This window comes from Pogonomyrmex barbatus, unplaced genomic scaffold (genome assembly GCF_055798465.1).
Source record: "Pogonomyrmex barbatus isolate J1 unplaced genomic scaffold, ASM5579846v1 scaffold13, whole genome shotgun sequence".
Taxonomy (NCBI): domain Eukaryota; kingdom Metazoa; phylum Arthropoda; class Insecta; order Hymenoptera; family Formicidae; genus Pogonomyrmex; species Pogonomyrmex barbatus.
This window is the reverse complement of record NW_028297109.1, coordinates 666,371-693,823: the sequence shown is the minus strand read 5'-3', so window position 1 is coordinate 693,823 and position 27,453 is coordinate 666,371. Positions and strand designations below refer to the sequence as shown.

Here is a 27,453-nt window from a genome sequence, read left to right as displayed (position 1 = left end):
TCCAGCTCCTCTTCCGAAAGAGGTTTCCTTGGGCCTTGTCGCGTATTCATATCGATATTTTTCGCGGCCTTGACAGGTGTCCGTTGCATTAATAATTAAGGTGAGAAATAACTGCTTCTCTTACACGCGCGAAATATTGGCAATGACGATTATTGTCCGAATTATTAATAATATTACGACTCATTCGGATATGAAATTTAATCAAACCGACGGGAGCGGTCTACCGGGTTCGATAAACGGCGTGGTGGAATACCCAAAAATGTATCAATCCCACCGCTGTCACCAATTTGTTATTACGTCACAGGCGAGACGTGCTACGCGTGGAGCGAGTCTGCTCGCACTGGGCTGCGTGTTGGTTTTTTGCAAAATAACTTGACCGGATTATTGATATAAATTGCGGTTGTATAATCCGTATAGAAAAATCGATAGTCTCCTGGAAAAGACGATATCATGCGGTCCTATCTCTGCGTCTACGTCAATGACGGTAGGATTCGGTAAATCGTAAAAAGAAGTACTTTCTTCGCGTAAATATTCCAGAAATGCCACGAATGCCTCGGAGCAGGGATCGCAGTCGGTTACCTCGCGCCAAATAGCCAATCCAGTGCCGCAAGAATTGCAAAGCCTTTCTTCTCGAGTAGTCCCAACGTTAATATAATGTCTTAAGATAGCGGTGAATTGTTGATCAAAATTATACTGGAATTTACACTCTAGGCATATAAGACTGGCGGAATTTGTATCGGTAGCTATACCGACAAGACCATAACCGAATTCGACTACACACCGAGAGATACTTATTTGGTCGTTAAAGACGGCGGCTGGATGTGTTCTTTCCTGACGCGAGCTTTCCGATCGTCCTCTGCACATAACGCGTTTCACGAACAAGAAATGAAAATTCACTTACTTTTCATTGGCCCGGTTCCTGGATTCGGGCTTCCGATTCTCGTTGTCGGCCTGGCGGGTCTCGGGATGCACACTAGGATGCGGCGTTGCTGGACTCGGAGGACTTGGAGCCCACAGGCTGTTCTCGAAATACGCTTCGTATTCCGGCTGGTAGGTTTCTTCACATCCGAGCAGTTCACTCAAATCACCGGTGAGCGCGGATTTAATTTCGTATAAGGCGCGGCGAATTGCACGCTGACGTCCGGCACGGTTTTTACGATTCTTAGGCATCGGGAGTGACCATGAAGGGAAAATACTACTTCCCTTACAAGTTACGAGTATTAAATTGAACTTTCTAACGCGATGACAATCTGTAACCCTCTGTGGAGAGTAGTGCGGGTGGACGCACAACTTGCTAGCCAAGAGGCGGGACAGGTTATCAGATATTTCGTAATTTGACGATTTAAAAGTGCGTGAGAAGCGATACCTCTCTTGGGGGTAGTGCGGGTGGACGCACAATCTGCTAACCAAGAGACCAAGCACGGCCTCCCTGGACGCTTGCGTTTGATTGAATTTCGCGTGGTCACTCTACCTCGCGAACTCTGTCGATTGTACGTTTCGCTAGGAGGGGTGGAAGGGTTAGGATTTATTAATTATTTAACACTGATCACTTTTCACTTATATATATATATATATTGTAGAATATTCAGATACAAGATTAACAGAGATTGATTAAATTGTAAACGCTTTTACAGTTAAGTTTAAATTCAATGATGTTAATAAAATTGGAATTGATTCGAATTTATTTCTTAACACTAGAATTGGAATTGATTTGAGTTAACACTTAGAATTGGAATTGATTCGAAATTATTCTCTTAGCACTAGAATTGGAATTAGTTTGAAGTTATTTCCTACTACTAGAATTGGAATTGATTTCTCTTAACACTAGAAATTGAATTGGAAGAGGGAGTTCACGGACTGGAGGTCCTCTCCAGTCGTATTCGCGGGATGAACTGAACGCAGTCGGCCGTGCACTGATGTGCTTCGATTCGGCGGCTCGAAACTGCGGCGACGCTATGGTGAGGTGCGCGCCCAATGTGGGAAGCGCTGGCGGTGGGAGTGCGGCGCTCGCGTGGGAGGCCAGAGAGTTGCCCTGGTGGGGCTCGCGGTGGCCTAGGGACGTATCACGTCTATTCCTTGTTCCGTGCTATACAAAAGTTATCTCTATAAATTTGAAAAGAGTAACATTTTTACCATAGGGCATAAAATTATTAATTTATTCGTTTATTCTGACGCGACAGACGTGACACATGCTACGCGCGAGATTCTCCACGTCCGTCGAGATCTTCTCGCGGCTCGTCGATGACGCGTCGAGCTCGTTTCGCAGGGATTCCTCTAGATTTTGCAATGATTCCTCTAGGTTCCGCATTCCTTTCTCCTTCAAAGCATCGCCGAGCGTCTCGACGACTCTTTGGATCTCGCTCAAGTCTCTTGCTCACAGTTCGTCCCGTTTCTCAAGCGCTTGTTCTATCGCACTTTGGATCATGGTCAGGTCTCTACCTCGTTGTTCGTCCTGTTTTTCGAGCGCTCATTCCGTCGAGTCTCTCGTCTCTTCTATTCGTTTATTGAGATCGACGAGCGAGGCCTCCCTCCTCTCCTCAATCTGTCGCAGGTTTCGCATCCATTTCTCCTGAGCGTCGACGACCTTTTGGATCTCGATTAGGTCTCTCTCTCTCGCAATTCGTCCCGCTTCTCGAGCGCTCGTTTCATTACGTCTCTTTTCTCCCCTATTCGTTTGTCGACGAACGAGATCTTTCTCTTCTTTTCGAAGTGTCGCAGAAACATCTACTTCGGTTCTTACGTCGTAATACTGTAGGAAAATATTCCGAATCCGCTTGTTCATCCAGCTTTTCGTAGCTCGTTCGTTAGAGCTTTCGACTCCTCGCTCCTTACGCGACGTGCGTCGCCGACGTAACCCTCGTCGTTGATTGGCGCGTCCAGATGCCGTATCTTGCGTCTGTTAACGTCGTAGTCGTCCGGATTCAGGCAGAGCGCGTTGCGACGTACGTACACTTGTAGAGATTCGATTGTCGGACGATCGTCGACGTTGCGCTGCCTCTCCAAACTTCCCGAATTTGTTCACGGACATCAAGCTTTCGCGGGTGTCAAACCATCTACCACGCGCGATAATCTGCTTGTAATCGGCGATCTGTGTATCGTACTTTAAAAACAATCTGGCTACGCGCGCCATAGATTCCTCCAATTCGCCGATCAACTTGACCGTGCTCTCGTTCGTCTCTGACAGCAACGCTCGAGTGCTCGCCGAGAGTTCATTCGCATAGCTTCTCGTCTCGGAGAGTCTCATTTCTGCGTCTCGAAACGTGTTATCTACGTAGCTCTTCCTCGCGGCGACGTTATCGGTTCTCGGTGCGGCTAAACGTATGGTTCTGTCTCTCGCGTCGTAGTAATCGTCGCTCAGACAGAGCGCGTTGTTACGCACGTAACGACGTAGGGATTCGATCGACGGTCGCGAGCCCTGTCGCCTCTCATACTGGAGCTATTGTGGAACAGACTACCCGATCATTTAAGAGCGGACCCGAGGTGCAAAGTTGTCGCATGTGTTTGGAGCATTACAATCGTCCGTGGCAACAAACGCATATAAATGATCCAGCGCCTCTCATCAAGAATTGTAGCAAATGCTCAGCGGCGCGGGATTACTCGATACGATGATAAACGCGCTTCCCTTCGAACTACATATTCCCGGGTATCAATTTTGCGGACTCGACATCTATCTCGCGAAGCGATTGACGCGCGGCGATTGAGGCGTCAACCCATGGACGCAGCATGCCGCGAGCATGCTTCGCTCGCCTACTCAGGCGACATCGCCTACTCGGGAAACAAGGAACTCGCTGATCGCCGTGCCGCCGATCGAGTTCTCGCTGAGAAGGCATAACGGCGAGAACTCGAATGTATAATGGCTGGAGATTCCACCTTCGGCGAGAGCACCACCGCGACTGCCGTATGGGCGGCTATAAAAGCAAAAACAAAGTTGGTCATGGGTTTGAGAAAGAAGAAGAGGAAGACGAAAAGGATACTTCCAACAGCGAAACGCGGCTTGTTGCCCATTTTTCTGATACTAGGCGCGCTAGGTTCTTTGATCGGTGGCGCGGCGGGCGTCGAGAAGGCGGTGAACGCCGGTAAAGCCGCTCGGCGTCAACTGGAGGAATTGTAACGTCACAATCGGGCGATGGAGGGTTACGCATCTAGCGCCTTACAAACGTGGCAGCGGTGTGACGAGAAGAACGAAAAAAAAAATCGTGGAAGGAAATGTTAAGATCGTTCGAGTTACCGCTCTCCGGCATCACGACGAAGCAACAGCTGAGCTGCTCGGTGCGTCGTCTGCGAATACCCTTCTTCAGAGGAGTGTTTATGTGTAACGCGTTACCATCGAAGGCGCGACGCAACGAGAGTGGCATCATGAATCTGGACGATTCGACGGGTTCGGATACTCACTGGGTCGCCTACGCGAAGAGGGGCAACGACGCGGTTTACTGCGACAGTTTAGGCAATCTTCGACCGCCGAGGGAACTCGAGAGATATCTCGGCGACGACGTAAATATAACGTACAATCGCGGATCGTATCAGACGTACGATCAGAGCATCTGCGGTCAGTTATGCCTGCGATTTCTTTCGAAGATCGGTCGCGATGTCGCTGAGCCTTTTGTTCAGTAAAGAGTAGCGTCCTCACAGCGTGATTTCCCGCCTTAGATCTGAGCGACGACGATTACGAGTTAAGTCTCACAAATTTCGAAACGTACAACACTATACCAAACGTCGATTCCACGAATAATAAGTTCTACGATGACGATGACAAAACGATCGTGATTCCAGAGGGTTCGTACGAGTTGAGCGCGATAGCCAGATATCTGAACGTCGCTATCTCTAAGAGACGAAGGCTCGACGAGAGCGACAACGTCGTCTACGACGAGAGCGACGAGGGCGAGAGAGGCATGTGGCCTCTGATCATTCGAGCCAACGAGAACACCATGAAAAGCGAGATTAGATGCGAGTCAACTTCGCGAAATTGAACAACATCGGTTCGCTCCTGGGATTTTCGTCGTCGCGTGTTACGACCGAACAAATGGCACATGTCCGATGGACCCGTGAATATCATGACCGTGAATATCATTCGGGTGGAGTGTAATATCATCGCGAGTGCGTACAGCAACGAATCGATTCACACGATGCACGAGTTTTCTCCGAACATTCCTCCGGGATATAAACTGTCGAACGTTCTAACGTCGATCATTTTTCCAATCATCGCGCGAAATCACCAATATTACGCTTCGAGTCGTGAATCAAGGCGAATGACCAATCGACTTTCGCAGAGAGGAGATGCGACTTCACGTGCGACGACGAAGGTAGTGTTACGTCACGGGCCGCGACAGTCCACGGAGAGGAATGCCGTGCGACACCGGACAAGGGGACATCACGTCTGCCGGTTGGCAACGCTGCCAGCGATCGAGCGGCAAATCGCTAGCGACGAATCGGTCGAACTGGGAAGGTATCGCATACTCCTGACCGCCTTTTATTCTTCGCGTTGAAACAGCGAGAGAGAAAAATTTAGTAAACGTCGCAAAATGATGACATCAGATGCAGAGTTTGACTCGTCGATGTAAAAACGTCCCTCGATGTTTTCGATAGTTTCTCCCTCTTCCTCGAGCACGTGCTGGGCGGCTATGTATATCTCAAAGCATTCGTCGCAATGCTCTATCTCATAGATAATTGAAAGAGGGGCGCGACAGTACTCGCAAAAATTTAGAGGTTCGGTATATCCGAATTTAAATGAATGCGACAGGGTGAGACGATAAGTGAGCGTGCCCTCGGGTATCAATTCCTTGCACTGATAACAAAGAATTTCCGCGCTGTTAGGAAACTGCGGGCGGCTAAGTTGTTCACGCGACTGTCACGTCTGTCGCGTCAGAATAAACGAATAAATTAATAATTTTATGCCCTATGGTAAAAATGTTACTCTTTTCAAATTTATAGAGATAACTTTTGTATAGCATGGAATACACGTTTGTATACAAGGAATAGACGTGATACGTCCCTAGGCCACCGCGAGCCCCACCAGGGCAACTCTCTGGCCTCCCACGCGAGCGCCGCACTCCCACCGCCAGCGCTTCCCACATTGGGCGCGCACCCCACCATAGCGTCGCCGCAGTTTCGAGCCGCCGAATCGAAGCACATCAGTGCACGGCCGACTGCGTTCAGTTCATCCCGCGAATACGACTGGAGAGGACCTCCAGTCCGTGAACTCCCTCTTCCAATTCAATTTCTAGTGTTAAGAGAAATCAATTCCAATTCTAGTAGTAGGAAATAACTTCAAACTAATTCCAATTCTAGTGCTAAGAGAATAATTTCGAATCAATTCCAATTCTAAGTGTTAACTCAAATCAATTCCAATTCTAGTGTTAAGAAATAAATTCGAATCAATTCCAATTTTATTAACATCATTGAATTTAAACTTAACTGTAAAAGCGTTTACAATTTAATCAATCTCTGTATTAATCTTGTATCTGAATATTCTACAATATATATATATAAGTGAAAAGTGATCAGTGTTAAATAATTAATAAATCCTAACCCTTCCACCCCTCCTAGCGAAACGTACAATCGACAGAGTTCGCGAGGTAGAGTGACCACGCGAAATTCAATCAAACGCAAGCGTCCAGGGAGGCCGTGCTTGGTCTCTTGGTTAGCAGGTTGTGCGTCCACCCGCACTACCCCCAAGAGAGGTATCGCTTCTCACGCACTTTTAAATCGTCAAATTACGAAATATCTGATAACCTGTCCCGCCTCTTGGCTAGCAAGTTGTGCGTCCACCCGCACTACTCTCCACAGAGGGTTACAGATTGTCATCGCGTTAGAAAATTCAATTTAATACTCGTAACTTGTAAGGGAAGTAGTATTTTCCCTTCATGGTCACTCCCGATGCCTAAGAATCGTAAAAACCGTGCCGGACGTCAGCGTGCAATTCGCCGCGCCTTATACGAAATTAAATCCGCGCTCACCGGTGATTTGAGTGAACTGCTCGGATGTGAAGAAACCTACCAGCCGGAATACGAAGCGTATTTCGAGAACAGCCTGTGGGCTCCAAGTCCTCCGAGTCCAGCAACGCCGCATCCTAGTGTGCATCCCGAGACCCGCCAGGCCGACAACGAGAATCGGAAGCCCGAATCCAGGAACCGGGCCAACGAAAAGTAAATGAATTTTCATTTCTTGTTCGTGAAACGCGTTATGTGCAGAGGACGATCGGAAAGCTCGCGTCAGGAAAGAACACATCCAGCCGCCGTCTTTAACGACCAAATAAGTATCTCTCGGTGTGTAGTCGAATTCGGTTATGGTCTTGTCGGTATAGCTACCGATACAAATTCCGCCAGTCTTATATGCCTAGAGTGTAAATCCCAGTATAATTTCGATCAACAATTCACCGCTATCTTAAGACATTATATTAACGTTGGGACTACTCGAGAAGAAAGGCTTTGCAATTCTTGCGGCACTGGATTGGCTATTTGGCGCGAGGTAACCGACTGCGATCCCTGCTCCGAGGCATTCGTGGCATTTCTGGAATATTTACGCGAAGAAAGTACTTCTTTTTACGATTTACCGAATCCTACCGTCATTGACGTAGACGCAGAGATAGGACCGCATGATATCGTCTTTTCCAGGAGACTATCGATTTTTCTATACGGATTATACAACCGCAATTTATATCAGTAATCCGGTCAAGTTATTTTGCAAAAAACCAACACGCAGCCCAGTGCGAGCAGACTCGCTCCACGCGTAGCACGTCTCGCCTGTGACGTAACACGACGATAACCGAAAGCAGTGATGCAGCGTATTAAATTGACGCGATGTCTGAAGGCCGCACCCGGATGAGTGCGAACTGCATGCGATATTAAATCGAGGGAGGCACATCACGATCATTAATCAAGAATTCTAGCAAATGCGAAGTGCGTCCACACACGATGCTAAGTAATATTTTAGATATTTCAGAGTATTCTCAAAGAAGTTAGTTACGAGCACTGGAACGTGCATTCCTCGAGTGAAATCGCTACACTTAGGTAAAACTATACTCAAAAAAAAGGGGTCATAAAACCCTTCCGGTCAGGTCGTCTTCCCTATCCTTTGTGCGATAACGATCACGTTTGCTAACGCAACAAAATTCTTTGACGAGGAGAAGCGTCGTTCCGAAATGTACACGTGGCGTGCAATTCTCATATATTATTTAATGAGATTATTGTAACTATACGCGGCGAGGCTCTTATGCGTGAATCGACGGGAGAATTTCCGCGCGCGAGGTTTATATTTCGCTTATTAAGTCAATTCACCTACTGTAGCTTAAGATGTTCTGCGTAGATATTCCTCGAGTGAGATCCGAGGTCGAAACTGGAGATCGCATGTCGAGGCGGCGGGCGTTGATGGGGCCGGTCGTCCACCCCAGAGCTTATCGTGCATTAAGAGTTCGTACTCTCCGTCGAACTCAACTTCCCTGCCGATTATCTCGTTATAGTTGTAGATAGTTGCCACGTGAAGATCGTATTCGAGATGCCAGATAAAGGTCTTGCGACCGTCGCGATTTTTCCTGCCTTTCGGCATTCGTGTGAGGCTTCGGATTGTTTAAATATTAGCAAAGGTGAAATAAGGATTATCATTCAGCGGCGAGCCAATTCGCGTTGGGTTTCGGCTTCGCGTAAGAATGATTGTATTTATCGCGAGCAAGAATTTCGAGTCTCCGTCGTGGTAAGTACGGATGGACGCACAACACCTGCTCCGAGAGACGCTCGGCGTTCTTGTTATAATTAACGATGTGCAAGTTTGGAAGTTTGGAAGTATTTATTACACGTGAAGCCTCACGAACCTCGCGAACACTTCCAATCACTGAGATGATGGCGATGCGGAACAAAAGAATGAACACGTGATGAATTATGTTTAGTATTAATACATTCAAAAGAAATCGGATTACATTCGCGAATCGAATATTTCACAAATACACTAAAGCACTAAATATTATAAGACTAACTTAACTAGGAATTGAGTTATAAGAAATAGAATCAGAGATCTTGATTGAGACTGAGATTTGCGCGGGTTAGGTGCTTACTGCTTGACGACGTGAACACAAGTGTTGGAGTCCTCAGCGGGCGCCGTCGTGCTTGGCGGTGCGGCGCAGTGGCGCAAGATGGCGGATGGTGTGGGTACGCCATCACACGTGGCGGCGGTGGTGCTGTACTAGATGTGCGTTTCCATGCCGTATGTCGGTCGTCCAATCAGGGCCCGAGCGAGAGGGGGCTATGCGCAGTCGACAGAAATGCGGATGTTCTATGTCTAATTTGATTAAAAGTATTATTATAAATATTAACGCGCTTAAGATATGATTGCTTATAAAAAATGTTAATATATTTTATGCTAATATACATATATATATATATATATATATATATATATATATATATATATATATATATATATATACGGTTATATAACAGTAAAGTGTTGCGCAATGATGTTGGTTGCTGTACATTGTTATTAATTTTAATTGTAATTGATAATTGTGATGATACTTGTAGGTGGTAGGAAATAGTAGGAATTGTTTATATGCATTTATCTAGCAGAGGACGATATTTATTACTGGTTGCTTAGCGCTATGATGTTAACAATTCCGGCGGTTTGGCGGCCTAATTAAGTTTAAAAATTTATTTATCCGGTGACTTGTATTTAACGCATGGGCTATAGCGTGTATAACGATAGGGTGCTTCTATATCATACGTTGGACGGCGGGAGAGCCGGCTATTACCGTTCGGTATTGACGTGATGGTCTAATACGGTGGCGCTTCTGCGCAGGTAAGTAAGAGAGAAGAAGAAAGAAAAAAAAGAAATTATATCTGACGGCTGTCCTGACGTCACAGCAGTAGAGAGATGCACGAGAGCGACAGATGCTCGTTCTGAACGAGTCGTACGCGAGAGGAGACGCAAACGCTACGTCCGCAATCTTATCGCAGAACAATGCGACAAGGGAAAAGCAAACAAGTTGAACGCCGCGAACGACGCGTTCTTAAGATCTTTAGTTTTCGTCGTGAAGAATCGACATGGCGAACGATATTTTAAGTATCGGAGGTGATACGCGCTCGCAATGATAACAATTGCGTCGTGCATCCGGATCAGAGATCAAAGATCACGCTGTTGAAGGTATAGTGGCGAATGCCGCTACTGAACAATGTTAACAAATTATCGCTTCTGCGAACGTTAGAGAGCGGACGATATCTGAGCATGGGCTTTCGTTCGTGGGATCTATATGAATTTCCCCTATTGCAAAGTACGACCAAGCATTTATGGGTGATAAAAGCGACGACGCAATTGGAGAAACCGCGATACGTGATCTTCGCGCTACAGATCGAAAGGAAAAACGTACCATCGGAAGACATTTCTAAATTCGACAATTGTAAGCTGACTAATAACTCTATTTAAATTCCGAGTTCTATCCCTATGACGATATGAACCTAGATTTCGAGTATAACAAGTTCGCCGTGCTGTACAATATATATATCTGAAATTTCGAAAGGCGTATTACGAGTGCGAGACCTGCGAACCATTCATGACTATCACCAGATTTCTGCAATACGGTCCGCTCGTGGTCATCGCCAGAACGAATCGATCAAGAATGCCACCGGCGACGTTCGCGTAGAATTCGAATGTAAAGAGAACGTTCCGGCTAACACAACGGCTTATTGTCTCATCATTCACGATAGAGTGATAGAGTATAATTCGCTGACGAACGTCGTAACATCGTACGTAAACTCACGTAAAAAAAACAGAAAATCGCGGTTTTGATAACAATAACGAACATATAAAGAAGAGCGGAACACAAAAAAAAACAGGAAACCGCGGTTTTGCTAGCAATAACGAATATATAAAGGAGAGCGGAGCGCGAAAGAATCGAGATTTCTCGTCTCATGACGATGTCGAACCAGTCTTCGTCGATCTGCAAGGTTTTACCGTTCGGGAGAAATTTATGGTTAAAGAGGTGGCGATATTAAGAAATGGAAAGGAGCTGATTCATCGAGTGTTTCGAAAAGCGATATTTTGAAATCTTCTTAGGGCGACGAGAAATCTAGAGCATGCTGGATAACTACCAATCATCACGGTCTGCAGTAAAACGACGGCGACGTCGCCTACAGATTCTCGAAATCCGTGATTTGAAACGGCGTATGCGACCAATCGCGAGACGTACCTAGACGTGCGATTCGATGAATCCCGATCGTGCTATCGTGTTATTGTTTCAGGAGGGTTTTCACACGTTCGTAGATTCTCGACATTGTGGTAGTCGAATATGTCTGTCGTTGCTGGACGGGCCAGGTAACATGCTAGCTCACGCTTTTTTACCATCGTCCGAAGTGTCGGAGGTGCACATAGATAACTTGAAGAAGTGGCACATTGAGCTGATTCTAACGATACGGTTCATCTACTGTATACGTTGACGTATGAAAGCGGTCGCACTTTAGAATTACATCACAATCCTCAGAAGAATCCGATAATATACGCCTTCATTCCCTCTAAGACTTTTCCCGTGCGTTTGAGTAAGGCGGATTTTCTTGCTATTTAGAATTTATACGGTTTAAAGAATAAGAAGTTTCGAGATCGATACCAGCGACGACGACTGTAGCGATGATCGTGACGCGCGACACAGGCGTCTCGACGAACGTGAAATCTGTGCGCGTCGACGCGGTATTGGTATTAGAAGACAGAATGTACATGGCGTATTGACGCCACTTATGGTCGGTCAACGTAAACAGAAAATCTTATAGCAGATCGTTGTTACTGACTATCTGCGTTTCCAATAATTTTACGCGTTTGACGGGCGCGTATTGACGAGCCTCGGGCCAATTCATATTGTTCGTAGACATAGGTTACATGGCAGAATATCCGAGTTTCAAGCTGGTACCGGGTTGATCGAAGAAACTGAAGGATATGAATCTTCCTCCTAACGCGAAAATCAACGCTGTAGTTAATACTAATGCGAACGTATAATATTAAAGGACAAAAATTCGCGATTTACAACGACGAGATCGTGACCGAGATCGACAATTGCTCGATGATAGTCGTCAGACATAACTTGTTGCACACGATATTTCCGGGGATTCCACCCGCCGTAACGTCCGCCGTTTGATACATCGATGATAATCTGTATTTTATCGTTAAACGACAGTTCTTCAAGTACAATGAGTTTATCAGAAGTGTAACTATGGCTGGTAAATTCAACGCGGAAATTTTTGATATCGTGTGTCCAAGAAAGAAATGGACTGTCAGAACAATTGCGCGCTCTTCTGGAAAGACTCGCTCAGATGAGGAACGTATTTTCAAGCGAGGACGATTTAGAGAAGGAGAGGGAGAAAGAACAGAATTTTTCATTATACAGAGCGAAGGATACGGAACGGTTATGAATCAATATCGCGCGATCTTTCCGGTCGTAAAAATGTATGGTATCGAACACTCGCAAGATTCCGAGACGCATCGACGAGAGCGACGATGAGCGACGTGAGGAAGAGGAAGAGAACGCTCGATGATGACAGGACAATCGCGTCGAGTTATAACAATGTCGGTGGTACAAATAGTCCAGTCAGAATTCTAGAACGAAAATATCCTTTGACTAAAACGGGATACAAGTTCCTCGACATATGCGTCACTCTTGAATGTTCCTCGCGCGTGAACATTATTCTGGGAGATAGTCATGGCAAGGAGATCTCGATGTCCCTCGATACGTGAAGGGAGCTTCTCGAGCAACGACACGTTCTCTCGAAGTATTTAGTTTACAGAGTATTAACGGAGAATTGTCCTTTCCGACCCCGTCGCATATCGGAAATATGATCGTGCGTTTCGGAAGAATCAACAACCTGACAATACGACATTTACGCCTAGAAACGCCCGCGGCTCGCTTGGCCATGTCGAAGGAACGGTGAATAACATGTTCGAGCTCGAGCATTGTGTCAACCGACTCATTATCTCATTGACCAAGATATTAGGAAAGATCGACGCGAAATTGGCGCGTTTCAAGGATATTGTATCCACCGCCAAGAATACGAATAACGTCTCGAGAGTCATACGCGATAGCGATGCTTTCGATCGTAACATTATCGATTGCGAACTCGTTGCTCTGTTCTTTGGGATGTAAGATTGAGATGAAATAAAATGAGAGAGATATTTAAAAACATGTTTTTTTTATTTATTACTTCCCCAAATAAGAAGGGAGGGTGTGCATCACGGCGGAGCCCGATCACAAACCATTCGTGAAAACTCGTAATTATTTTGCAAAAAAATATCACTTCAGTCAGAAATCGAATCTGGATCTCCTGCTTAGTGGGCAGGCATCTTATCCCTTCGACTACCGAGGCATGTGATGATATTTATCGCAAATAGCATAACACGTCAACAATACAATGATACACATATATACGCATTTATATAAGTGATACGAGCGATAGAATATCATATAGTACTTATATTTTTCAATATTAACTCGACACTATATAATATTTTGATACGAATAATATAATTAATAATTTAAAAACAATCTGATATAATATCATATAATATGATATAAATCGTTAACGCGACATTACAATTCGGTGATACATTCCTGTCGTTTCGATCACCAGTCGTACAGCTTGCATATGTTCTCCATGGCGCAATTCTTCGCGTGATGCTCGCAGTGGAAGGCGCGAACGTCGTCTAGGATGTTCAGACGCCCTATATTCTCGAAATCTGCGTCGATAGTCTCGACGATTATGTCGTGGTCCGCGATAGTGTCACCGAGAATCTCCTCCAACTTCTTTTTCTCCAAACCTTTGACGTACACTCGTCTAGGCGCGTCTCGCGATCGGTCGCACACGCCGCTTCAAATCACGGGTTTTGATGAGTCAGCTTCTTTCTATTTTTTAATATCATGCACGCGACACTGTGCGTCGCCGACCGAAAGATACGCGAGATACGCGAGTCACTCGATCGATGTCGCTATTGGTACGCGTTGCGAGAGGTGGAGTCCGACGCGAACCGCGATAAGATATGCCTACGCGTACTACTGCTATCGAGCAAAAACGAATCGCTCTAATTTTTCATTGATCGTTTAAAAATCTTATTTTTTAAAGTTTTATTTTTGATCGTGCTTCTGTCAACGAAATTCTACGCAAAGTCTTATTTTTAGCTTTCGTTTAATCACGCTTCTATCTCTAACGATTCATCGGAAATCCAACTACAACTTTGAAGATCCTACGATCTTTTCTCGCGCTTTATTATCGAAAAACAAAGGGAAGAGATGCGTTCGTTGTCGCGACGAAATTTTACCTGCATGCGAAGCGGAAATTTTTAACCACGACTACGATAAATTTTTAGCTTCTATTTTTTTAATTTCTATTTTTCTTTTTTTAGTTTCTATTTCTTATTTTGTTTTATCTAACGACCGTTTTAGTTTCTCTATTCGAAGAAAGATTGCTATTAAAATTTCGGGATCGCTCGATGAGAGCGATCTATCGCGTACGTTTCTCGTATTTGACAATCTATAGTCGATTCGAAAGAATGAGGAAAAAATCTTTTCTCAGAGATCGCGCGTTTTTTCTAACTGCATCTAACTCGGGCGATAAGAGCGTTTGTTATTATTTACGCGTCTCTCGTATTAACGCGTTTAGGAAAAAAAAATGCTCGTCAATATCTCTTTAGACACGATAAACGCGACGACGTACACAATAAACAACAAATACGCATGTGATGCGCTATTATTGATAACGGAGAAGTCAAAGTTTTTACGGTGGAGTATCCGTTGAACGGGGTAAGTATCTAGTTACTTTTTATTTTAACGCATTGGTTACGGAATAAATTTTGGTGTGCTTTGAGATCGTTTTTAATAAACTGAATTAACAGTGTCGATCCGGTTTTAAGTCAGGTCTTAGAATCGACGGAGCCAATGTGTTAAACGATTAAATATAAAAAAATTTTTTTACTAATTTAATATTGTTTTCAGTGGATAACCATAGCAGATAGGCATACGGCGCCTGCACAAGATGTCATTATTTAAACATCGTTCTATCTGTCGTTTAAGAATAATAAATTACAAGTGAGTATATACTATCTTTAGATAAATATTATCTTTACATAAATATTATTTATTTTGTATATTTTTGATACGATATTTTATATCTTTTTTACAGTGATCCGACAAGCATGATTTCCCAATTCCCTCCCTTGCTTGGCTGCATGAGCTACCAATTTTTGGAAGAAGATAATTTTGTAAGTATATATTATACATAATATTATATAGTAGATGTAGTAGTACGCGAATTTTTTTCTATTGTATATTTCTATTGTATATTTCTTTTCAGCTCGCGTTGAGTCATTTCTTATGGAGCGACGATGGAGTGACGAAAGATAGAAGGATATATTCATATAAAACATATGAAGTGGATCTAACTAAAGAGGAAATGGACTCGACAACATTTGTGCGATATATGGTACGAAGACAAAGATAGGAATAACATATATGACATGAATCTATTAGATCTATTAGATGGAAATTTGTTTAATTTGAGATCTCTCTTCAATATGGAGCCACTTCAATGTTGGCAATAAATTATATTACACATTTATATATTACATTTTTTTATATTACACATTTATATATTACATATTTTTATATTACACATTTATATATTACACACATTTATATTATATACATATTTTTTTACTTATACTTTATTTTACACTTTATATTATACAATATTTTATATTATATTTTATACATTATACTTTATGTTTATATTACTTTATATATTATACTGTATTTTATTATTCGTTTATATTATACATGTTTTTTTATACATTTTAAATATTTTTTCCTCATTCTTTCGAATCAAAGATAGATCGTCGAATATGAGAAACAAATACGCAAGATCGTTCTCATCGAGCGATCCCAAAAAAAGATAAGATCTCTCGTCGCGCGATTAAAAAACAAACGACGATCTCGATAGAATAGAAGCAACAATAAACGCAAAGAAGCAAAGAATAGAAAAAATAATAAACGATAGACGAAATAAACGATAGATGAATCTCTTATCGCCGTTGCGGTCGGATTTCCAGTAACCGCTCGTAGCGAGCGTGAAATTTGAACGTTCCTTTTTTCCTCATGAAGCATCACTTTTTACCTCTTTCTTCTTTTTTATATTCCTAATAAAATAACCTTCCGTTAAACGATAAACGAATCTCTTATCACCGGATGATCGGATTTCCGGTAACCGCTCGTAGCGAGCGCGAAAAAATGCGTCGCGAAGACTTCATCTGAAAGTCCCTTTTTCCTCGTGAAACATCACTTTTTTACCTCTTTCCTCTTTTTACATTCCTAATAAAATATTATCTCGTTATTAACACTCCTAAAACGATTTTTTCCTCGCACGACTCCTACCTCTCATCTCTCATACATTTCCGATAACGTCGCCCTTGGTATTGCAAGTTGAAAACTTCCGGCAAGTCGCTGACCCGCCTCTCGTTTCTACGATATATAAACGAACGAGGAAAGGAAAGGGAACTCTGCCTTTCGCAGTTAGTTAATCGCTGTAACAACGACGCATATTAATGGCGGTTCACATTTTTTTTATTTTAGCATATCTCGTACATATATTCATTTTTTATTACTCAATATATACTTATACGTATTCATCATATACTTATATACGTATTCTTCATATTTATGCATATACTTATACATATATTTATATATTTATATTCGTATACATATTCTTATACATATATTTATATAGTCTTCTTATACATAATCATATACTTGCGCAAATGCGCATACTCTACTATAATCGATCTCTCTCGCGATAATTCGCACGAGCCTTTTTTTATCGCGTTTTTTATAGCAATATCCTACTCGCTGTCGCACTCGACGCTTCTCGCTTCCCCGCGCACTCCGGGCACTCTCTTCAAATCGTCAGCGGCCCGACCTATCAACTGTCGCATCAACTCCTTCTTCCGATCCGACCGTTTCAAAAATTGAACTCTCAATTTCGCGTGTTTCCACCAGTTGCGCTTCTTTTTGACTATATCCTTGACATTATACACGTACAGTCGAACCAACTCGCAATCGACCCCCTTCTCGCCCGGAGATCTCGCCTCGAGCTGTCGCCCACTTTTCAACTTCGTCATGTACGAATCGTACTGAACGAATCGATCAGTAGGTCACGTCTCCTCCTTGTCTCCAGACAAAAGCGCGAACAACGTGTCTAAACCGCTGCCACAAATTTTGTCGAGATTCCTCCTCCTCGCCGTATTCAGACGCGTCAAATACTCCCCATACTCGTCGTCGAGGTTCCTCCTCGCCATATTCAAACACCAAATGCTCCCCGTACTCTCGTATTCACTTCGAGGAAGCCTCTTTCGCTATCTCGATCTCCGTAAGCGACGCGCGCTCGTCCGGCGTCGCGAAACTCTCGACGAAGCGAACCATGCTCTTCCTCGAACAGAACGAGTTCAACAGGCCTTTCCACATGTCGATGACGATACGTATAGAGTTCCTCATACGCTCGGCCTCGCGTACGCGCAATCGGCTCCGTTCCTCGACGAAGCGCTAGATGTCTAGACAGAAACGCCATCATCGCAAATTACACATCGTCGAATGCGTAGACGTCAACATCGCACATATCAACTCGAGCGAGTTGATCGCGTCGGCTTCCGCTGATATCCCGTCCTCCTCCTCTTCCCGTTCCATCGTCACGCGTTTCTCCTGTTCCACCACCTCGCGTTCCATCTCTCTCGAGAACTCGTCGAACAGTTCGTCTAAAAGCGTTATTATCTCCGGATCCTTCAATTGACTCTCCATCTCGCAAATTAACGATACGTCATCGATACCCTTAGTCAAATATATATACTCTAAGGCAGTGTCGAAGACGCGCCAAACCGCGGCATCTTCCCGAAAAGACGGCATTCTTTCCAGCCCCATAAAAGATGCCATCTAACCGCGACATCCTAAAAACAGAACGCGTAGCATCCTAAAAAACAGGACGCGCGCCTTCCTGTCGCCACGAAAAACAGCAAATTTGATACAGCTGATAAGACGCGTCGAGGAATGGCTCGTACCGCTTACTTACCGTGTATTCGAACTAGTCACTACAGTCTGTCATCAAGGAACAAATATAGCGGCGATTAACTTTTCGATTCGAGAAATGCAATGTTCGTTATATAAAAGTAAGTTGTTACGTATGTACGTTCGCGACTCATAAATAAGCCATTACATAACCGTAATATTATCAATAGTCTGGAAAAAATAATGATCTTTTATTTATTTTTTCTAGAACTCTTTTCTTTGATTTGGGAATTTCCGAACGCTACATACAACACGCACATATATTTCATTTGACAACGCGCTAGGCGTTCGTAGGCGCTAGGCCCGTAGAAGACATCTAGACACAGGACGCGCGCCTAACCGCGGTATCCTAAAAACAGGACGCGCGACACCCTCTCGCCGGACCCCGGCGACGTCGAAAAAAACGCGCGGCGTCCTCTCGCACGTGGGCGACGCCGAAAAGAACCATCCCCTAGAAGCAATACCAGAGAAAAATCACCCCCGACTGCCAGAGAGGAAATCACCCCGAACACCAGGCCCCGACCGCTAGGGGGAAACCATCCCCTCTACCGACTGAGTAAAAAAATTACTCGGCGACTGCCAGAGGGATCCACTTTCCCCGAATGCGAACTCCCCGGGGATTTTATGACTCCCCCTCCTCTTCACTTCCCTTTCCTCCCGGGGGGTTTGGGACCCCCTTTGTTTGCCTACTCACGTGTTTCGATATAATTTCGATACGATCGATATAATATTTTTATAAGTTCGAAATATTTAATATTAATTATTTTTTACCTTGTTCAAAAGTCACGACAAAGTTTTCGTCCATAAAGTTTGCTACCGTACGACTCGATACTCGGACGGCATATCAGACTTTCATCTTTGATACAGCGGTTGGAAGGATACGTTTATTTGATAACTTTGAGAGTTATTATTTTAGCGGTGAATATTCGTCTTGAATAATTTCAATTGCATCCCAAGAAACATACTTTTCTACTGTTATCCTTTTATTGTAAATATTATTGTTGACCGATATATCTCGATACAAAATTATCGCGTATTCCTTTCTGTAAATGTACGTAATTAGAATACTATCTAATGTTCTTTGATGTAAAATATATTGTCTTTCCTTACGTCTTATCCCATCGTCCGTTTTTTTTTAAAAAGAAGGAATAATGATACAAAAAATTATACGAGATATAAAATATGTCAAATGAAATATATGTGCGTGTTGTATGTAGCGTTCGGAAATTCCCAAATCAAAGAAAAGAGTTCTAGAAAAAATAAATAAAAGATCATTATTTTTTCCAGACTATTGATAATATTACGGTTATGTAATGGCTTATTTATGAGTCGCGAACGTACATACACAGTAACAACTTACTTTTATATAACGAACATTGCATTTCTCGAATCGAAAAGTTAATCGCCGCTATATTTGTTCCTTGATGACAGACTGTAGTGACTAGTTCGAATACACGGTAAGTAAGCGGTACGAGCCATTCCTCGACGCGTCTTATCAGTTGTATCAAATTTGCTGCCCTGTAACAATATCCATAACCGATCGGCATACGATCACCGAATGTGACATCCAAGATGGAAAAATATCGCATAACGAGCTAATTTTCTTTTTCTTCTCGTTCCCCAATCTTCAAAGCCTATCGTTTCGTCAACTTTTCTATCACAATGGATAGCGGATTGTATCACTATTTCATTCCAAATAAGAATATGGTTCGAATTTCGCAAGTCCGTTTCTTTAGCGAGCAATTGTAAATATTTTTTCATATTTTTATCGCATTCAGTATCGAAGAAAATTTGTTATGGTTTATTGTTTAACGTAGTAAAGAATGGATAAGGTAAACATTTGAAAAGAAGATTATATGACGAGCGACATGTCTTGTAAATTTCGATATGAAACATTTTATCCCGAATCGTATATTGTCTAGCTTGTTATAAAAAGAAGTAATTTACACGAGAAGAAAAAGAATATTTACAATACAAAATGCGAATATAAACGATAAGATTAAATTCATATGATTCATAACTCTTGGAGAGGTATACATCTTTTAGGAAAAGATGAAATTTTTTTTAGGAAAAGGCTCGGTAAAGATAATAAATTTTTCCAAATTTGATTTTTATTTGCATTTTATAAAATTTCTGACTTTATATGATCGATATTATTGCTCGCATATAAATCAAATTTAAATATATGGTATAATATCGGTACATGGTACAATATATAATACATAGTACACAGTATATTATATGGTGATATGTACAAATTCTGAAAAATATATAAGATAACTCGATGAAGATAGACTAATTTGTCGATACTAATTTAATAAGAGATGTTTGATTCTATTCGAGATAGAGATTTTGCAAAATTTTTAAATAGTCGAATTATATGACATTCGACATTTGTAAAATATCTTTCTCCTTCGACTCGATGCAGCGAAATCCGCACGTATCAATAGTTTCCTACCGCGCATACCATTAATGGAACGCAAAAATGGCACATAGATCTATGCTTACTTTCAACCGTATCGCCATTCATTTTTACAGTTAGACTCGTCCACCTTCCTCTCTTTTTTCCTTTCTTTTCCTCCTCTGTGATTCGTTTAGAGTATTATTTGGAATACCCGTACGTACAGATCTGTGATGTACGAGATGTATATGATATAAGTAAAATATATCGTAAATATCATATACGTAAGCATCGTTAACGCGATATTCGATATTACTTCGCGAAAACTGAGTCAGTCGACAATCGTGGCGGAAGAAATGTTCAACTCTCGTTCGAGGTCCTCTCGTCGAAGAGGACGTAGCGACGAGAAGCGTGCTACAATCTCGCGGATTGTTTCCGTATCTACATCGTTACGGATGAATCGAGTTCCTACTCTGCTTCGAAACTCATTTCTTTTTCGATTCGGCCGATGAAAAATATCTCTCGGAACGTTGCTGTCTCCTCGTCAATATTTAATTCATCGCAACTTTTCGCCATTTATCGCCGATGACAATACTACGTTAAATTCGACAATTTCTCGATGCGTAGAGAAACATGTCTATATGTATGATATTATACGTCTATATGATACATTTTTTACTTTACAAAATATATTTTATACGCGATATAAAATCTGGATATATTTGTATACAAAAAATAGTTTCGTGGTTAATTTAAAAATGATGGGTAGAAAAGGTGTCGTTGTACTTCGAGTGCGAGATGCGATCTTTCGCGTTACCGAATCGACGAGATTGTACAGAAGAATGGATCTTGGAAAGATTGGCAAAGACCTCAACGCGACGATTGCGTGAGGTTTCACTCGTTGTTTGACTTCGTTATGAATCTGATCTCGTATCGTTTTCGTAATTCATTTTGTGACAATAGGGAGGGGAAGGGGGTTCGTCCATTCAATCCCCAGTAGGCTTCGCCCTCTGGACCTCTGACCAAGGGTTTCGCCCCCTCGATCCCCGTCCGTCGGGATATACGGAATCGTGATAATATCGACATCGTTTGTACAACAGTGCCATGAATAACGCGTTGTATTGGACACAAATGTCGAACGTTGAGATACTTGAGATACTGTTATAAACGAAACGGCATTTATATTCTCTTTGGTTTCTTCCCCCTTCTCCTCGTAACATGGTCAATTCTTCCTTCCAAAGCGTTGGGATTCTCGGAGGGACACGGACCCAAGTCCATGATACCTCTGGCGGGCCTTCGTCGTTCGTCCGTACCGATCGCGCCCGTCGCCACTCATCTATATTCGGTACGGACTACCTTAAACTTGTTCTCGATGAGGCTCGTTGTCTCTAAATCAAAAAGATATAAATGTCCGCGCTACGAACACATGCATTAGTCACGCCACTCGTCCGTACCGATCGCTACGTCGCTCCGTCGTACGTTCGGTGCCAGTTTCAAAGTGTATTTTGCATCGATCGCCTCTGACATTTATCATCGGGACGGTCCGCCGCAGAAGTGTCGACCGCACCTCCTTTCCCTCTTTGCCCTTCCGGTGGACGTTGCCGCTCTTCTCGATATCCTTGTCGTTCTTCACGACGAGGCCGGTCATTTCCGTATGGAAAAACACGCGCCACGGACACATTCTGTCAGCCGTCACTTGTCCATACCGATCTCGCCGAGTTTCGTTTCGTATTTTCGTTGTCCTACTCCCGGGTAATGTCCCGCTTGGCGAATATCTCGAGGGACCTTTCGCTCCGTTCCCTCGTTCGAGTTCTCCCCGAGGTTCTCGGTCGTACGTTCGCTTCCCGTTTCAAATTTTATTTTATATCGATCGCCCCTGACATCGACCATCGAGACGATCCGCCGCAGGGATGTCGACCGCCCCCCTCATCCATATCGGCCATATCCCTCGAGTCTGTCGACAGTTGTCTCCAAATCGAATGATACAAACGTCGTTAGGACCGGTGTTCGTCCGTCAATTGGCAATCGCGCCCTTTGCCACTCTATATCACTTCATCTCCGTCCGCGGTATATTCCGCGGTATCGAATGGTATTTTTCATCGATTGTCCGTGACACCTCGTCTCTAAACGAAAGGGTATAAAGATATGCCGCCACTTATCTACCGATCGCGCCATGTTTCGCATTTCTCTCCATTTCGTGCCCTTTCGTTTCCGCCCGAAACTTTTTCCCCTAGTGACATCGAGAAGAGTTCGGATTATGGATCTGCGCGTCGAGTGATACGCGTACGGACGTAACGCGTAAAGAGGGAATTTTAACGATTGTGACGAGAGATCGCGATGCCATTGACGTTGTGAGATCGTATCTGATAAAATATTGGAACTGTATTCTTACTGTTTATTTTAAGTTTTTCTTTAGTTAAATAATAATATAAACAGCTATTAATAATTTAATCGAATATATAAAATATTTCTTGCCATAGAAAAAGTATCCATTAGTACTACAAAACATACTACAAACATTTTTGCTGCTGTTAATACACAAGGGTCTCGCGTTTTCATAATCATAAAAATTAAGATCTTTCTTGTTCGAGATGAAGTTTGATACCAAGCTGTATTCGTTCCGCAAATAAAATGTTTCCGGCGAGTACCGTTCCAACTCCTCTACAAGTTCGTGGAAGAGGTATGCGTGCGGACGTATCGTAGAGTAGAGAAGGAATTTTAACGACGCGGCGTTCTATATCGCTGCGATACGACGCGATGGTGGAACGACGTACGTCATTTAGTCCGAGAGTATCCCGACATTTGATGTTCCGTGAACGTCGAGATTAGTCTTGATATATTAGCATTGCTGCGACCTGAGATGCGACAAAATTATGTCGCTTGGATCCCGATGTCTCCCAATGTTGAACGGTCCGTGCGAACATTGCCCTTAACATACGATGTGCGTTATCCGTTGTCGCGTGAAAATGCGATCCCCTGGATCACGCGATGGTCCCTCACGACACGAACGAGATATATCTCGACGATCTCGTTCTCGACGATCGCGACGAGATGGATACATCTTCCTCTTTCGTATCACCCCGAATGACCACGATAGACGTCCTCCGAAATGGCTATTCTTCACTCCATGTTGCAACTTTGCGTTCCGTCTATTCTCTTTCGATGACGACAACGACAACGACGATGACGACCGCCTGTCTGCTACGTCCGTTTCCTCGGGTCGTTGGCGATACGCCAACACGCTCTGTCTCTCTTTCTCTATTACTATTGTTGTCCGCTCACGACCACCGATTCCGTCCCGGCGGTCCCCCCTCAACGGAGAACCACCTTGTCGCGATGAGGGGTTCCCCGTCCCAACGTCTGGCCAAGAGTTCTCCCGGCTCACACCGGAATCCCGTTGGTCATGTCTCATGGGACCGGAGGCCTTGGCTTAATCGCCCGGGCCATGAGAAAGAAAACCTCTATAAAAATTACTGCAATCCAAGCAGCGATGCGCGATCAGGAATGCATAGCTCTGGGGGAGTAGCGTCGCGAGTCAATCCCGGGGACACCTACCGCACCCCCAGTGATCAGTCTTACCCCGGCAATGAAAGCTTTGCCTGGGTGGACAGCCATTCTCCCACATTCGTAGGAACAATATGGGAATTGAGCAAACTTTTAACTTTATTAATGAGGATGAGAAGAAGGATGAGAAGAGGAGGTGGAGGAGAGGGAGAGAGCCTAAGAGGAAGGCAATATAAGCTAATAAGTGATCCAATAGCTGAATAGGTACGAGAAATAATAAGATCCATAATAGAAGGCTTATTTAATGCTTTTGATAGTGATTGCATCACTGTGAATTTGAAAGTATATAAAGAAAGTATATATTTAATATAGCATTATATCTTATTTTTTTCTGTAATGTTTAATTAACGTCAATACATTTTTCATAAATTTATAATCTTAAAATTTAGTTATAATATAATTAGATTATTTCTTTTTTTATATGCATTTCTTATTGTGATGTAAATTTATTTATATTACAGACAATGTTGAAAAAAATGAGGAATTTGGAGAAGAATGGCTGGAAGAACCAGGTGAAGATGTTACGGAAGGAGGTGAAATTATAGTTATAGAAGAAGACGAAGGTGATAGGGAAGGAAACGAAGACAATAGGAAAGGCGATGAATTTGATATGGAGGAAGGCAAACAATTAAACGTATGTTTATAATAATTAATTTTTTTTAAAACAATCGTTGATTTATACATCCGTTATTTATTTATTTTTACATATATGTATTATTTATTTGTATTTATTTATATATTATTTATTTTTTCGTTGTTATAATTATTTCTTTATTTATTTATTTATTGTTGATTCTATTTACACTTTTTTTTTAAAGCAATCGATTTATATATACATCTGTTATTGTTTATTTTATTTACTTTTACATCGTCTCCGTCTTATCTATATTTATACTTACATCAGATATTTATATATACACATACATATATCGAAAGATATTTATTAGATTCGGAAAAATAAACGGAGACTGACTGGATTTGAATTGATTCGGGATCCTTCGCTTACTACTGTCGCGAGCGCCGAGAATGCAATCGCGCCCACCGCTGACAAAGCGGATTGCGGCAAGCGATATTTTATCCGATGAATTATTATTTTACCAAGCGACAGCGAATTGTGCTAATCGCGCAAATATGGTGTAATCGTCCGACATGAAGCAACTGTTAACCGGGTTGCGCGGCCCTTACGCGGAAAACCGCCGCGCGACCCAGAAATATACCGCGAACGCTGACGAGCATGTTGATGATACGGCAAGGACCGGCCGCCCGGAACAGGATAAAAATGGGAGACCGATATGAGGAGAGGACTCGTCGAGATCCGTGTGCCGTCACGTCTGTCGCGGTCCGAATTAGTAAAGACAAACTGTATTAAGCTTTAATAAAATTTATTCAAATAAAGAAGAAGTAGTGAGTGTGTCTTCTCCGCCGACTCCTGGACCGATCCTTCGAAACGACCCGCACAACATATCTGGTGGCAGCGGTGGGATCGTTTCGCAGCTATACCCAGTCATCTGGAAGGAACAAACGATCGGAATTCAAGGAAAAGGCCGGAAAAGAAGTCGACATCCCCGCAGTAAGAGAGAGTCACGGTAGAGCCACAACGCAGAGCATATCAGTGACACCGGAGAAGCCACGACCTACCGCAACAGCCAGCACCGCGTCACAAACATGCGAATTGCGAGCGTAATGTAAGTCATAGAAAAATAAGCCAAGCGCATTAGATAGCGAGAAAAGCGTGTAGGTAGATGTCGAACGAGGGAGTTAACCAAACTCCTACCCAAAGAAACACGTCGTGGCTACATAGTGCGTCAGCCAGCCGAGCGCTCAGTCCGAACCCTCCGAGCCTTGAGCAGACGGAAAATCCGCGCGATAACGTACGCCGCGATTTAAGTAATTATTATTCTGACGATAGTCTGACGAGTCAACCGGAATTACATCCGAACATTGTAATCGAACGCGTGTTTTCGCTTAGTGACGTAGATAATAGCCTACTACCGAGTAGTGAGAGACGCGACGACGCTCTATTGCAACCAACAGACGCAAGATCTGACCATAGCGACGGCACAAACGCAAGTAATCCTAGCCGCGGAGAATTCTCATTGACATCTTACGATAGTAGCGTGTTCGATCCAACCGAATTTTACACCGCTTCACGAAACATAAATCCAGCGGAAATGGCAAATCAACCCTCGGGCACACCGTTAAAATCGATCGCGGAAGAACAAGTAGTAAACAAAGAATTGGACGACGAAGTAAAAAGGATGAGAGCCACTTTAAGCCAGGCGCACTGGAAACCTGACCCGGCGGAATCTTCGCACGACGCGCGAGATGCAATGTTGGTCGAATTGATAGAAGGCATGCGAGCACTACAGGGCCGCATAAGCCAACTAAAAGTCGTTAATTACGATCGGAGTGCAGAAAATGACGAACCGATAGAAATGACATACGGGCGTACACGAGACGATGTCCGAAATTCGCGAGATCCCGCACATACGTTTATGAAATTGAAAGAAGCCCGCGATATGATTCCGGAAATGGACGGATCATCGCGGAAGTTCAAAAATTTTTAAATGCAAGCACGTACGCGATGAGCGAAATAAATCCTGCCGACGAAAAATCATTATTAAAAGCGATCCTGTGCACGAAACTAACAGGGAAAGCCATGCACGATTTCCAAACGAGGGATATACGCACGTTCATGCAACTGAAGCGCGAGATCGAGATGTGCTATTTGGCAAAGCGTAGCACTACGCACATTCAGCGAGAGTTTAATATAACCCGTCAAAAACCCGGGGAAAGCGCGCGAGAATACGGACTCCGCGTTGACAAACTAGCCATGGAACTCTATCAATCTATGGTAGAAGGACGCGAGCACACCGCGGAACAACGAAAGGCAATCCTAGATACGATACAAGAATTAGCCCTAGAAAATTTCCAACTAGGATTACGCGACGAGATACAAACAATAGTACGATCCAGGAACTATACGAATTTAACAGCCGCGATGCTAGGCGCGACAGCCGAAGAAAAATTAAAAGGTAGCCAACCTATAAAAATGTATAATAACGAGAAAGCTAGAAGCAACCAAGAACCGTATAGAAACCGCAATCAAAAACTGGAGTGCCACAAATGCGGTAGGCTAGGACATTTGGCGCGCGACTGTCGTTCAAGCCGATACATAAATAAATATCCGCTACCGCGAGCCGAACGACCGACGAACGTAAATAATATTGAGAAATACTGCTCGTACTGCAAAAAGGCAGGTCATAAGCGCGACGAATGTTGGTCACTGAACGGCCGCCCGAGAAAGGGGCAACCGAGACGCACGAGACAAGATAATGAAAAAGGGCGACAAATAAATACCGCTGTAATAATGAAAAAGAATAAGCAGCAAAGGGAGAGCGATGACCTATCGTTCACAAGC

General features: G+C 43.4%; 1 protein-coding gene across 2 annotated transcripts; it reads left to right on the top strand.

Annotated features, from left to right (window-relative positions):
- The first annotated feature begins 9,405 nt into the window (after nt 1–9,405).
- On the top strand, nt 9,406–24,628 carry LOC148937508 (uncharacterized). 2 transcript variants are annotated; one of them, XM_089072634.1, is made up of 5 exons: nt 9,406–14,758; nt 14,951–15,043; nt 15,138–15,216; nt 15,309–15,437; nt 24,494–24,628. In XM_089072634.1, the coding sequence occupies exons 2-5, from the start codon at nt 14,991–14,993 to the stop codon at nt 24,575–24,577; spliced, it is 345 nt and encodes a 114-aa protein (XP_088928760.1). In that variant the 5' UTR covers nt 9,406–14,758; nt 14,951–14,990; the 3' UTR covers nt 24,578–24,628. The 2 variants fall into 2 exon arrangements, with proteins under 2 accessions (XP_088928760.1, XP_088928759.1); XM_089072633.1 differs by having other exon boundaries at nt 9,406–15,043.
- Nucleotides 24,629–27,453: the final 2,825 nt, after the last annotated feature.